Raw genomic sequence first — 12,953 nt, forward strand, 5'->3', positions numbered from 1 at the left:
GCAGCTCGATCCTCCTTTTCCTACAGAGCACCACAATTATGGAATGACCTCCCTCACACTTTAAAAACTTCCCCAAGCCTAATATCCTTTAAGAGATCCCTCTCTACATATCTCAAAACAGAATGTGCCTGTCATGGTTGATTAAATATATCCTACCAGTTCTATGTTAAATGTTTGCATATATTGTGTATTATTATTGTTTTTGTATTTTATTGTACACTATTGTATTCAATGCAATGTTTTGTGGTCCCAGGATATACTTGAAAACGAGAGAAATCTCAGTGTATCCTTCCTGGTAAAATATTTTATAAATAAATAAATAAATATGTGAGAATATGCATGTTTGTATATATATATATATATATATATATATATATAAATATATATATAAATATATATATAAATATATATATATATACTATATATATATATATATATATATATATATATATATATATATATATATATATATATATATATATATATATATATATATATATATATATGTGTGTGTGTGTGTCTGTATGTATGTGTGAGCATATATACACCTTTACACAGTATGTGTGTGTGTGTCTGTATGTATGTGTGAGCATATATACACCTTTACACAGTATGTGTGTGTGTGTCTGTATGTATGTGTGAGCATATATACACCTTTACACAGTATGTGTGCGTGAGTGTGTTGGAGGAGGGTTGTGGGGGATTCCTCAGACCTACATGTGAACAAAAGTAAATTAACTAACTACTGAGGATAGAAACGTAATGTGTCTCAATGCATTTTTTTATCTTTTAAACAGTAATATCAATTGTGAGCAATTAAAAATGGCATATAATTTTGTGCAATTTCATAATTAATATTTTGTAAAAGTCAAATTCATTCCAAACATACATGAAAATTCTGAAAACCATATTTCATTTGTGTACAAATTTCACAGGTGTGCTATAAGCTCCATTTTGTTCAACATTTTTATTAAACCAGGTAGTGATTGTGCTTATTGACTTGCGCACAAAAATATTTTAATAAAGTGCACAAAAGCCACAATGGGTTTCTAAGAAATCAAGTCTAATAAAATAGAAAGTGCACAGGCTCAGCCCATGCTGCGTGCATCAGCACCTGAATGGACTGTAAAAGACAAAAGAGCAAAGAAACTAAAGACTCTACAGAACCAGGAGGCTTTTCGGCCTCGTTCTCCACCACTGTGAACTCACTCTATACAAAGCCTAATTTGAACTTTATCTTTGGGTGCAAGTTTATATTTCTGCCAAAAGAGTGATACCTAAGTGCACCACAGATAAGAAAGGATACCATATTAGTTTTCAGCTATGTTGGCAAAGTTGTATGTTTATAATGTGTTAATGATATTACGGAGAGGGACTGGCATTTCCAGCTCTCTGTTTTGCTCCCTGTTGCTCTTCTCCCCTCCCTAAGTTAGCCCACACCAGGGTTCCACAGAGGTGGACTATTTCCACCACATACCTTCACCACTAACCCACCCGTCCACTACCACTGACCCACCCATTTCCTCTTTCCCGTCCTCACTCCTTCCCTGTATTCACCTAATTACCCAGAAGATTTACTCATATTAGATTTCTTATAACTCTCCATGGTTGCGCTTAGATTCCTGACACACAATGTGAGAGGCCTAAACTCTCCTTTTTAAGCGAAGCCTACTAACTTGCTCTCTAAATTTCCACAATCCTGACATGGTGTTCCTACAAGAAACCCACTGACAGGTAGATGATCCACATAGACTTTACTCTAAAAACTACACAACATTTGAGTATGCTTCCTTCACCAAGAAAGCAAAAGGAACCGCTATCCTAATACATAAAAGACTAGTTTTTGAACAAATCTCTCTCTCTCCCCCCTCTCTTTTGCTCTCCCCTCTCTTTTGCTCTCTCTTCTCTCTCGTTTGCTCTTTACCCCCTCTTTTGCTCTCTCTTCCCTCTCTTTTGCTCTTCACCCTCTCTTTTGTTCTCTCTCCCCTCTCTTTTGCTCTCCCTCCTTTCTTTTGATCTGTCTCTCTCGCACATGTGTGACCACGACCCGTCACACCCGGCCACGCCGGTCACGCCCACCGTTGTCACAAAGCGGACAGCAGATCAGGTAGAATCTAAGGCCATCAATGTTTGGCCTTTTATATTATAGGATGTTTAAATGGTGTGCATTTTCTTGTATAATGCATATTAATTTAAGTATTGTATAGATTTTAAACATCTTTTTTGCATGTTCTTTTTATTATTTTAAACATTAATATATCATTTAAAATATATTATTATGTTGTTAAAAATGTATAGTTTTGCATAACTGCATATGTTTAACTTTGCACAGTTAAATAAATGCCATTATGTAAAAATTAAAATTGACTTTGATAACATAATAATATATTTTAAATGATATATTAATGCTTAAAATAATAAAAGAACATGCAAAAAAGATGTTTAAAATATATACAATATTTAAAATAATATGCATTATACAGGAAAATGCATATTATATAAACATTGTACATAAACGTAATTCTATTAACCCTTTACACGCTTTCAACCCCACGCAACCTGACCCCACTACACTACTAAACCCTAATCTTCCATAACCTATTAACCTAACCATACCCTAACCTATTAACCCCTAAACTGCCACAATCTCCACTACAAGAAACCTTCTAACGTATTAACCTCTAAACCACCAATACACCCCATCGCAAACTACCCCTACACTACTTAACTCCCTAACAGCCAATCCCCCAGACCCCTAACCTAACACTCCCTAAAGCGATTACAGCTCTTTTTTTATTACAAAAATAAAATCTCTATCCTAAAAATAAATCCCACCCTAAACAATCCTTACACTAAATCCCAAAGTTTCTACTCACCCAAGTTGAATATGGCTCATACGTGATGAGTTCCGGCGCCCCTGTTCCTCTTCATCCATGGCGGCAGTCTTCAACTATCTTCATCCATAGCAGCACCCCGATTGGACTGTCCCCTTCCAGCTGGTCTTCATCAATCTTGCATCAGATGCTTATTTGATTCTTCTGCTCTTCTGTCCAATGTCCTGTTCATGCGGTCACCAGTGTGTGGCTGTGACCACTTGAAGAGGACATCGTACAGAAGATCAGAAGAAGTGAAGAACCATGAAATGAAAGATGGATGAAGACCAGGTGGAAGAGGACAGCCCCAGCTGAGTGCCACCATGGATGAAGACCGCGGCCATGAATAAAGAGGAGCACCACCGGATGCCTTAATTGTAGAAGCCAGATTCAAGTTGGGTGAGTAGAAACTTTGGGATATTGTGTTTGGACTTTTTGGGTGGTCTTTATTTTTAGGATAGGGATTTTAGTTTTGTAATCAAAAAAGAGCTGTAACCTCTGTGTTAGGTTAGGGGTCTGGGGGATCGGCTGTTAGGGAGCCAGATTCAAGTTGAGTGAGTATATTTTTGAGTGGGCTTTTTTTTAGGATAGGGGTTTTTTTCTTTTCTTTTTTTTAACATACGCTTTTTTATAGAATTGCTAAATGCCAACATACAATGTCAACATTTAACTTTGCACAAACATTTCTGGCAAAATGCTTGTGCAATGCCTTCCTGTGCTCCCTGGCGGCCAATCGGCCTCTAGCAGGGGCCATCAATCATCCCGAACATATCGGATCGGAATGATTTCAGTCTTATGACCGCTGCTTCTTAACTTCCGTTTCAGACGGACCTGAACCAATGGGGCGCCGAAAAAACAGCATCCACTGTTTAATAAATGGAGCCCATATAATCAAATCTAAATATCTTTCACCATTCTAACCCTACTGTCTAATTACACCCTAAACCATTTAACCTGCATATACAATATTTTATTATTTCATATAAGTTTTATAAGATGGCCAAAGTGTAGATAAGTGAATCCAGCACAAAACATGAGCTGAAACTCTCCTGCTTTATGACTTTTGCAATCAATCACTTAACACCTTCTGCAGGTTTACAACTTCTGCCTTCTATTTGCAGGTGACTTTATTAATGAGCCATTAAAGCTGATCTCCCTATGCTAATATTACCTTCACAGTTAGGTTTTGGAGCTGTCCAGGTTCCGGAGTCCATACACATAATTTGACTTGTCCCAACCAATCTAAATCCTTCTTCACAGTAATAGTTGCAAGTTGAGTTGAAGCTGAAATAACCAATTGGGTGTATGCAGGAGATGTATCCTTGACTGAGATCATATAAAGCTTCGCACTGGACAGCTAAAATCACATAGACAAAACCAAAACATATTAACGCAAAAATGTAATTAACATACAATTTATACAGTATATGGAACAAAGACATCTCAGAATATTAAAAGATGATGGTCTAAAATACAAATTATTTAGGGTACAACTCTGTTTGTAGCAATGTTACAATATATTATGCCAGATTAACTGTGATGTGCTAAATATTATTTTTCCTCATGTGCAAATTCTGCAAAAGTAAACTTTTAAAGCAGGCAGGTTAGCTCTTATATTACAAGTTGAAAGTAAATTTCGCAAGAGTGAACCTCGATGCGAGCTAACATTTGGACCGTGTTAAATTCTTTTCCTCCTAGACTTCAATGGAGCACGGTTTAAAATAAATAAATATCTGCATATTATTTATCTTTTTTTATTCTCTGCCACTATCGCTAATCCTGAAGGTACATTGATGACTACACATATTAATGGGAGACAAAAGAATGCAACAAAGGAAATATGAGACAACACTGGAATTTTATGTAGCTACGGTAATTCTCACTCGCTAACCCAACACCACAGTAGACCTACACCGCTAAACCCAATGGTATTTATAAATATTTTACAATCCAATGTTCTTCACATAGAAGGAATGTTCTTTTATTATTTTTTAAATATATTTATTTATATATATATATATATATATATATATATATATATATATATATATATATATATATATGTATGCATATAAAAATATACTGTATATGATTCATTTTTTGTTAGATACATTTTTGTGTACATTTAGCCTTGCAAGAACTATTAAAATATCTACTTTTGAGTTAATTTTTTCCTTCACTAGATGGTAGCAGCGTCCCCAGAGCTACTCTCTTTACCAAAATCTTATGATTGTATCTGACAAGGTTTGCCAATGTCCAGATGAATTACAATCAATGATGGATGGAATAGCAAATGATTTTAGCATTATATATTTTTAAAGAGTGCGTGGTATTAGGTATACTATGTCCATGATTAAGGCCATGGGAGTCAAATCTTGTAAGACAGACTAATTCTACCTGTCATGGAAGTGTTTTTTTAATATGTTTATATTGTATTCTATTGTTCATAAAGGTGCTGGTGCTGTTTGTGTCTAGCATGTACAAGGTGCTGATCTTTTCAAGCTATAGGGGCATATTTAACAAATGCCGGGTGGACATGATTCGCTGCAGCATAACTTTGAAAAAACAACAAAGACAGGACTCTATCAAGCATATTAAAACTGTACAGTTAGATCTACAAACATTTCAGACAGATAAAGAGTTTCCCTCATATGACAAAAAATTTGAGGATAATATGACCAAATTTACAAAAGAATTATGGGAGTTTAAAAAACAAAAAATGTCAAGGGATAAAAGGGATTACAAATTTAATAAAGTGTATCGGTGGCAAAGTGCAGGGAGGAATCCACATCATGTAAATCAGTTTAACAAAAATAAGGCAGATACACAGCCAAAGCAAAATGCAAAAAAAGTACATTTAGCTGAAACTGATTATGACGTGGACACCTCAGACCATGATTCTAATGAGGATCTTATAGAGACTACAGGGATGTCAGCATTAGATGTACCCCTGCAGGTAGAAGATACTGTGTCAAAAAACGAATGGCGCACAGGCGCAAAGGCGAAAAGAAAAAAAACAAGAAGGGGCAGTAGGGGGAGAGGAAAAAACAAAGGCAGGAAAACACGCACACAGACAAGGAAATATGTATAAGAAATGTAGTTAATATTTCAAAATATGACTTAACAGAAATTGAAAATGAAGTCCTTAGCCTGGGGCTTGGTTTTGCCCCCACTGCTCATTTCGATCTGTTCGGCACCATCCATGATGTTAACAAATTTGTTAGAAAATTGACCCTCAAACAACACTTCTCTGGGTCCATGGATGGTGCTGAACAGATTGAGAGCACTGAGTTACCAAAAAAGAATTTGGAAAAAGATGTATTAACATTCAATGAACAGTGCCTGGTTTTGGACATGACAATGATGATTGACGCTAACTCAGACATAGAGACCGAAGATACAGTATTAACTTTTAGACCTAGTATGCAGAAAAGTATCTTTTATCCCATAAACAGTAGAAGTAAAAGTATAGATATATTTCAACGCACAGTGGAACAAAAATTAATAAATTTGTCTGAAAGTTTGACCACTAAAAAAATGTCTAAAAGCAAATATTTTCATAATCTTACATCTCTACAAAAAGGGGCTCTGAATAATTTAAAATGTAATCATGACATAGTGATTAAAGAATCAGATAAGGGCGGTAATGTAGTGGTCATGGATCGTGGGTACTACATCTCAGAGGCCCTAAGACAATTAAATGACCTAGAGGTCTACACCAAACTCACTTTCAATCCTACACAAAAATTTAGAGCAAAATTGGAGGATATCTTACAACTAGGTAAACAGGCAGGTGCCGTCAAAGAAACATATTTTGATATTTTACTTCCATCCACCCCCCTCACGCCTATTTTCTATTTCGTACCTAAACTATATAAAGACAGCATAAATCCCCCCGGCAGACCCATCATATCGGGGGTGGGTTCCCTTCTGGAACCATTATCTGAACTAGTGGATTGCTACCTGCAGCCATTGGTAGGGACACTAATGAGTTACATCAGGGATTCTACCCAGGTCTTAAATAAGGCCAATCAATTTGAGTGGCAGGAATCATATAGTTTTCTTACTATTGATGTTATATCATTGTATACCTCCATTCCACACCACCTGGGTCTAGCAGCGGTATCTTATTTTTTGAATATTTTTTCTAATTACAGTAAAGATATTATTTATTTTTTACTTACAGCAATAGAATTTTTACTTCAACACAATTTTTTTTTATCTTTGAGGGGGATTGCTATCTCCAGAGACGTGGCACGGCTATGGGGGCAAAATTTGTCCCCTCCTATGCCAACCTGTTCATGGGTTGGTGGGAGGCCTGCCATGTCTATGGAGATGGCAATCCCTTCAAACAACATTTTGTTTATTATGGAAGATACATTGATGACCTGTTGGTGGTGTGGAATGGAGATGAAACAACTATAGAAAAATTCTTAACAAACATAAACTGTAATGACATGAATTTAAAATTCACAGCAGAATATAACAAAACCTCCATAAAATTTTTGGACTTGGAACTAGTGGTGGATCCAAGTTCAAATAAAATAAACACTACTGTATATAGAAAACCAACAGGAGGAAACACGATTCTAAATTATAGATCGTGTCACCCTGGGCATGTTAAGAAGGCGATCCCAAAAGCTCAGTTCCTGAGAACTAGACAAATATGCTCAAATGAGATAAACTATGAAACTCAATGTAAAATCTTGGAAAACAGGTTATTAGATAGGGGGTATCCAGAATCCTTATTAAAAAACACAAAGGAAGAAGTGGATAAGATACCTAGGGATAATCTGTTAAAATATAAAAACAAATATGGAGGTAAACACAAAGAGAGAGCAAAGAATAAGGTAGTCTTCAGTACCCCTTATAGCCCTGAGTTCAATAAAATCTGAAATATCATAAAGGAAAGCTTACCCATTCTAGCTGTGGACTCAGGCCTAGAAGACATTTCAAGGGAGGGCTGTAAATTTGTGTCAAGAAAAGGTCTAACTATTGGAAATATGGTAGCCCCGTCTGATTTACCCTTTGTACATAAAAAAACTTGGTTGCCAAATAGATTGGGGGTTTTTAAATGCAAAGCACAAAGGTGCAAAACATGTAATTATGTAAAAGAAGGCACAAAGTTTAAGTCCACAGTAACAGGTCGAGAATATGACATCAAGTTTCAATTAAACTGTAAATCCACATATGTAATTTACCTTTTAACCTGTAGGGGGTGCCAGATTCAATATGTTGGTAGAACCCAACGCTGTGTCAAAGACAGGGCTTTGGAGCATATAAGAGACATTGAGGACGCAGATAGGGATACCCCTGTCTCAAGACATTTTAAAACCATGCACCAGGGTGATGCCTCTCTGCTCCATATACAGGCAATTGATTTTGTACCGAAAAACAAAAGAGGGGGAGACAGAGAATATAAACTCAATTTCAAAGAAGCAAAATGGATCTTTGAATTAAAAACTAGCCATCCTAAAGGCATTAATAAGGAGAGTGATGTAAACTTATTCATTTAATTAAGTGATAAAACAACTAAAAATAATACCTGTAGGAAATAAGTCTCTGCAAAAAAGTTTTTCAAAAAAAGTTTTTCATTTATGACAACATTGTATTTGACATGCTTATGTATAGAGTATATAGGATTTTATACTGCTAAGTTATGCAATGGAAATGGATTCTGTAACTGACATTGCCTTTCTACCATTCTGTGTATTGTTTATTGTTTATTAATTTAGATAGGTAAGGGTTAACTTATGTGTTGTTTTTAATGGACTACGGCCCCTTTAAATAGAGGCTGAAAGTGCAGCTTTCAGACAGCAGTGAACAAGCGTGTAGGCACACGCGAAACATGTCTGCAGTCTGTCAAGCTGTAGCCTTTACCTTGCTATAATGGAGCCTTGTCTCTAACCTGTTTTTATTAGTACCCAATAAAGATCCTGCTTTTTTACATATTGACCGGTTCTTACTTTCTTCCAACTTTGAATGTGGATCTAGAGGATTTGCCCATTCCTGAAGAGCTTGTCCCTGTTAGCCCAGATCTACTTTTCTTTACACTTGGTCTCAGGATACGCCGGAAGCGGAGGCGTTAGGATCAAGGGCTCCAGGAAGCACTACCGGACCGAGGACATGTGCCTACGCTGAAGCGAATGCAGCCTGAAAGCACGGATCCCTAGAGGTGGTAAGCGCCAACCTTCTTTACTTTTTCTTTCGCTGCAGCATACCCTGTCAGTATTTAACATTGCACAAGTATTGTTTGTGCAATGCCACCCCCTGAAAATTCTCGGCCAATCCGCCGCTAGTAGGGGGTGTCAATCATCCCGATCGTATCTGATCGGGATGATTGCAGTCCGCCACAGGAGCAGCAGTCTTATGAGCCGGAAACTTTGTGGGTAGAAAGCAGCATCCACTGCTTATATCTACCCTATTGACTCTATGCACCATGCATAGGCCCCAACATAGGGTGCAATATTACAAATGGAGCGCTTTTTATCACTCTTGCTCGCTCGTTAACTGAGCTAGAAGTAAGATTTCTGCGCATGTCAGGTAGCGCGTGTATTACAAGTTGAACGCGCCAAAAGCCTAACTTTGAATATAGTGATCAAATTAACGTATTCCCCCGTTAACTTCAATGGAGAGCGAAAAGTGCAAAAAATAAATAAATCACCCAACAAGTTGCGCAAACAAACATAGAATATATTATATGTATTCTTAAATTCATATACATATATATATATATATATATATATATATACACACACACACACACACATATATACATATTTAGACATGTGTATGTATCTCTATGTTAAAGCCCTTTGCATGCATTACTTTTTTTCTGAGACGTCATATCTTTGAGCCCTTATAACTTTTTATTGATTTATTAGATAGTGTTATTATGATTGTAGTTTTATTTTTAAATATAATTTTGATGTGTTTTGTGCAACTTTTTCATTTTGTAACAGTTAAATTCAATTGCGCTCATGCGAACACGTTTACTTTCAATCTGTAATATGTGTGCTACTTCCAACGTGCGCAAAGACTCGAGATAAACCCCTTTTTGCTTGAGCACAACAGCTCTCCACTCATAATCTAGACCATAGTCTGTAACGCTTTAACCCCTTCATTATTAGCGGATTGAAGTTTTTTTTTCTCCTTTTTCTAAACTTTTTTTATAATTGTTATTTCTCAATTAAGATTTGAAACAAAAAAATATTATAAATGGTAAAAGTCTGTTTTGTTCCATATCATACAAAACAATTTGAAAAAAAAGTAATCTCACTGAATTCTCACTGTTTCTTTGAATATTCCAGTTCTAATCATATCTAGGTATTGATCATTTTAGAAGCAATACTGACAGAAAGAGCACAGCTTAAGCAATACAAAATATAGAATACGAGTTCATTCATCACAATCAGATTTAAAACTTAGAATTCATTCTTTCCTCAAAGATAAATTAAAAATGTTTATTCTTGGCATATTATTAAATACATAGTAGTAAGTAGAAAGAAAAAAAAGTAACAATTAAAGGTACAGTAAAGTCAAAATTAAACTTCCATGGTTTAGATAGAGCATTCAATTATAAGCAACTCTCCAATTGACTTATTTTATCTATTTAGCTTTGTTCTCCTGGTATCCTTCCTTGAAAAGCATACCTAGATCGGCTCAGTAACAGTGTATTACTGGGACCTAGCTGCTGATTGGTGGCTGCACATATATGCTTTTTCTACTTGACTCTGCATATGTGTGCAGCTAGCTCCCAGTAGTGCTTTGCTGCTCCAACGACAAAGGATACCAAGGCCCATATTTATCAAGCTTCGTACGGAGCTTGAAGGGCCGTGTTTCTGGCGAGTCTTCAGACTCGCCAGAAACAGAAGTTATGAAGCAGCGGTCTAAAGACCGCTGCTCCATAACCCTGTCTAACTGCTCTGAGCAGGCGGACAGGAATCGCCAGAAATCAACCCGATCGAATACGATCGGGTTGATTGACACCTCCCTGTTGACGGCCGATTGGCCGTGAGTCAGCAGGGGGCGGCGTTGCACCAGCAGCTCTTGTGAGCTGCTGGTGCAATGTTAAATGCGGAGAGCGTATTGCTCTCCGCATTTAGCGAGGTCTTGCGGACCTGATCCGCAGTGTCGGATCAGGCCCGCAAGCCCTTTGATAAATTGGGGCCCAAGACACTGAAGTAAATGTGATAAACTAAAAAAAAAAACATCCTTTAGTCATTAGAGGTCAACTATGCCATAGATTCAATTTAAGAGATCACGTTCTCCTTATTCCAGGTTACTGGTTAATTTGTTTCTGCGTGTAGCGGTAGGTATAAAGTAAAAACATAGGTAAATATGATCCTATAGAACACAATCATGTACAGGGCCATCACAGCCCACAAACATGCAAGATGTCACAGGCCTGAGCAAACAAGGGGGTAGATTTAACAAGCAGCAGATGTTGCTATCTACCCCCGTAGTTTCCGGCTCACTGGAAACAGAAGTTAAGAAGTAACGGTCGTAAGACCGCTGCTCCTTAACTTCTCAGCCACCTTTTAGGTGACGGACTGCAATCATGATTGACCCCCCTGCTAGTGACTAATTGGCCACGAATGTGCAGGGGGCAGCATTGTACAACAAGGTAGAAACGGCCACTCCAAACTCTCCGTCGGACACTCCTCTCTGGCTCAGAATAGTGACGTCAGACGCCACAAGCAAGGGCAAAAGGGAACACGCATATGGGCAGAGGTGCAATGCTGGGTGTAAAGAAGAAACCAACTGCTAATCTATGATCATCATAGTTTATGATGAAGCGCCACTAGAGGGCGCGAAACATGTCAGACGATTTTTCCATTTTTTGTATGCCTGCCTGGATTGAGGAATAAAAGTATTTTGCTTTCAATATTACTGCTGTGCTGCTGGATTATTTACTTTTTGTATGGGCAGCATTGTACGGAAATCAACCCGATCGAGTATGATCGGGTTGATTGACATCCCCCTGCTGGCGGCCCATTGGCCGTTAGTCTGCAGGGGGCAGCATTGCACCAGCAGCTTTTGTGAGCTACTGGTGCAATGCTGAATACGGCAAGCATATTGCTCGCCGTATTCAGCGAGGTCTGCCGGACCTGATCCGCACTGTCGGATCAGGTCCGCCAGACTTTCTTAAATAGGGGTCCATGTCTACTAAACACAGACGTACCAAACATGTTTAATTTTTTTCTTAATCCCATTGTCTACCACAACCTACAAGCATTAATATTATTATTGCTATTGGTTATTTGTAGAGCGCCAGCAGATTCCGAAGTGCTATAAACAAAGGCGGAGTACAACAAAACAATTATAGCGATCAAATGGGTAGAGGGCCCTGCCAAGAGTCGCACTGTTGTAGTCAGCTCTTAAGAAGGTGATCTACAAACAGCTGGGCTCTTAGGCCTACATGCTAAAGGGGTTCAGGGGATAGCAATGGACAAGAGGAACTGGTATAAAGTAAGGTTAGTGTAGGTTGTATGCATCCCTGAACAGTAGAGTCTTTAGGGAGTGCTTAAAGCTTTCAAAACTAGGGGAGAGTCTTGTGGAGCGAGGCAAAGAGTTCCACAAGATGGGAGCCAGTCTGGAGAAGTCCTGTAAATGGGACTGTGATGAGGTAACAAGAGAGGAGGAGAGTAGGAGGTCATGAGCAGAGCGAAGGGGACGGGAGGTAGAGTATCTGGAAACAAGGTCTGAGATATAGGGAGGAGCAGTGCAGTTGAGGGCTTTGTATGTCAGAGTGAGAATTTTGTGTTTGATCCTAGAGGAAAGAGGAAGCCAGTGAAGGGATTGGCAGAGAGGTGCAGCAGATGAAGAGTGACGTGTAAGGAAGATGAGTCTGGCAGAGGCATTCATTATGGATTGTAAAGTAGCTAGGGGGCAGCTGGGGAGACCAGAGAGGAAGTTGCAGTAATCGAGGCGGGAAAGGATGAGAGATTTTTTGTATAAAATAACTAAAGAGGGCTGTTCTTTAGCAAGCTTAAACTAACCCACATATGCATTTAAATCCCACAACAGGTATTGACTCATGACTACAAGGGATGGGTGATTATTTTGCAACATTCGGAA

At 38.0% G+C, this 12,953-nt stretch overlaps 1 protein-coding gene across 2 annotated transcripts in view; it reads right to left on the reverse strand.

Annotated features, from left to right (window-relative positions):
• Window positions 1-12,953, reverse strand: part of LOC128641451 (P-selectin) — a 119,687-nt gene that overhangs the window by 36,513 nt on the left and 70,221 nt on the right. For both annotated transcript variants that reach the window (XM_053694091.1, XM_053694092.1), the window contains exon 8: window positions 4,045-4,230. In XM_053694091.1, coding sequence (XP_053550066.1) covers window positions 4,045-4,230 — 186 coding nt within the window. The remainder of the gene's footprint in view (window positions 1-4,044; window positions 4,231-12,953) is intronic.

Source organism: Bombina bombina, chromosome 10, assembly GCF_027579735.1.
Source record: "Bombina bombina isolate aBomBom1 chromosome 10, aBomBom1.pri, whole genome shotgun sequence".
Classification (NCBI taxonomy): Eukaryota; Metazoa; Chordata; class Amphibia; order Anura; family Bombinatoridae; genus Bombina; species Bombina bombina.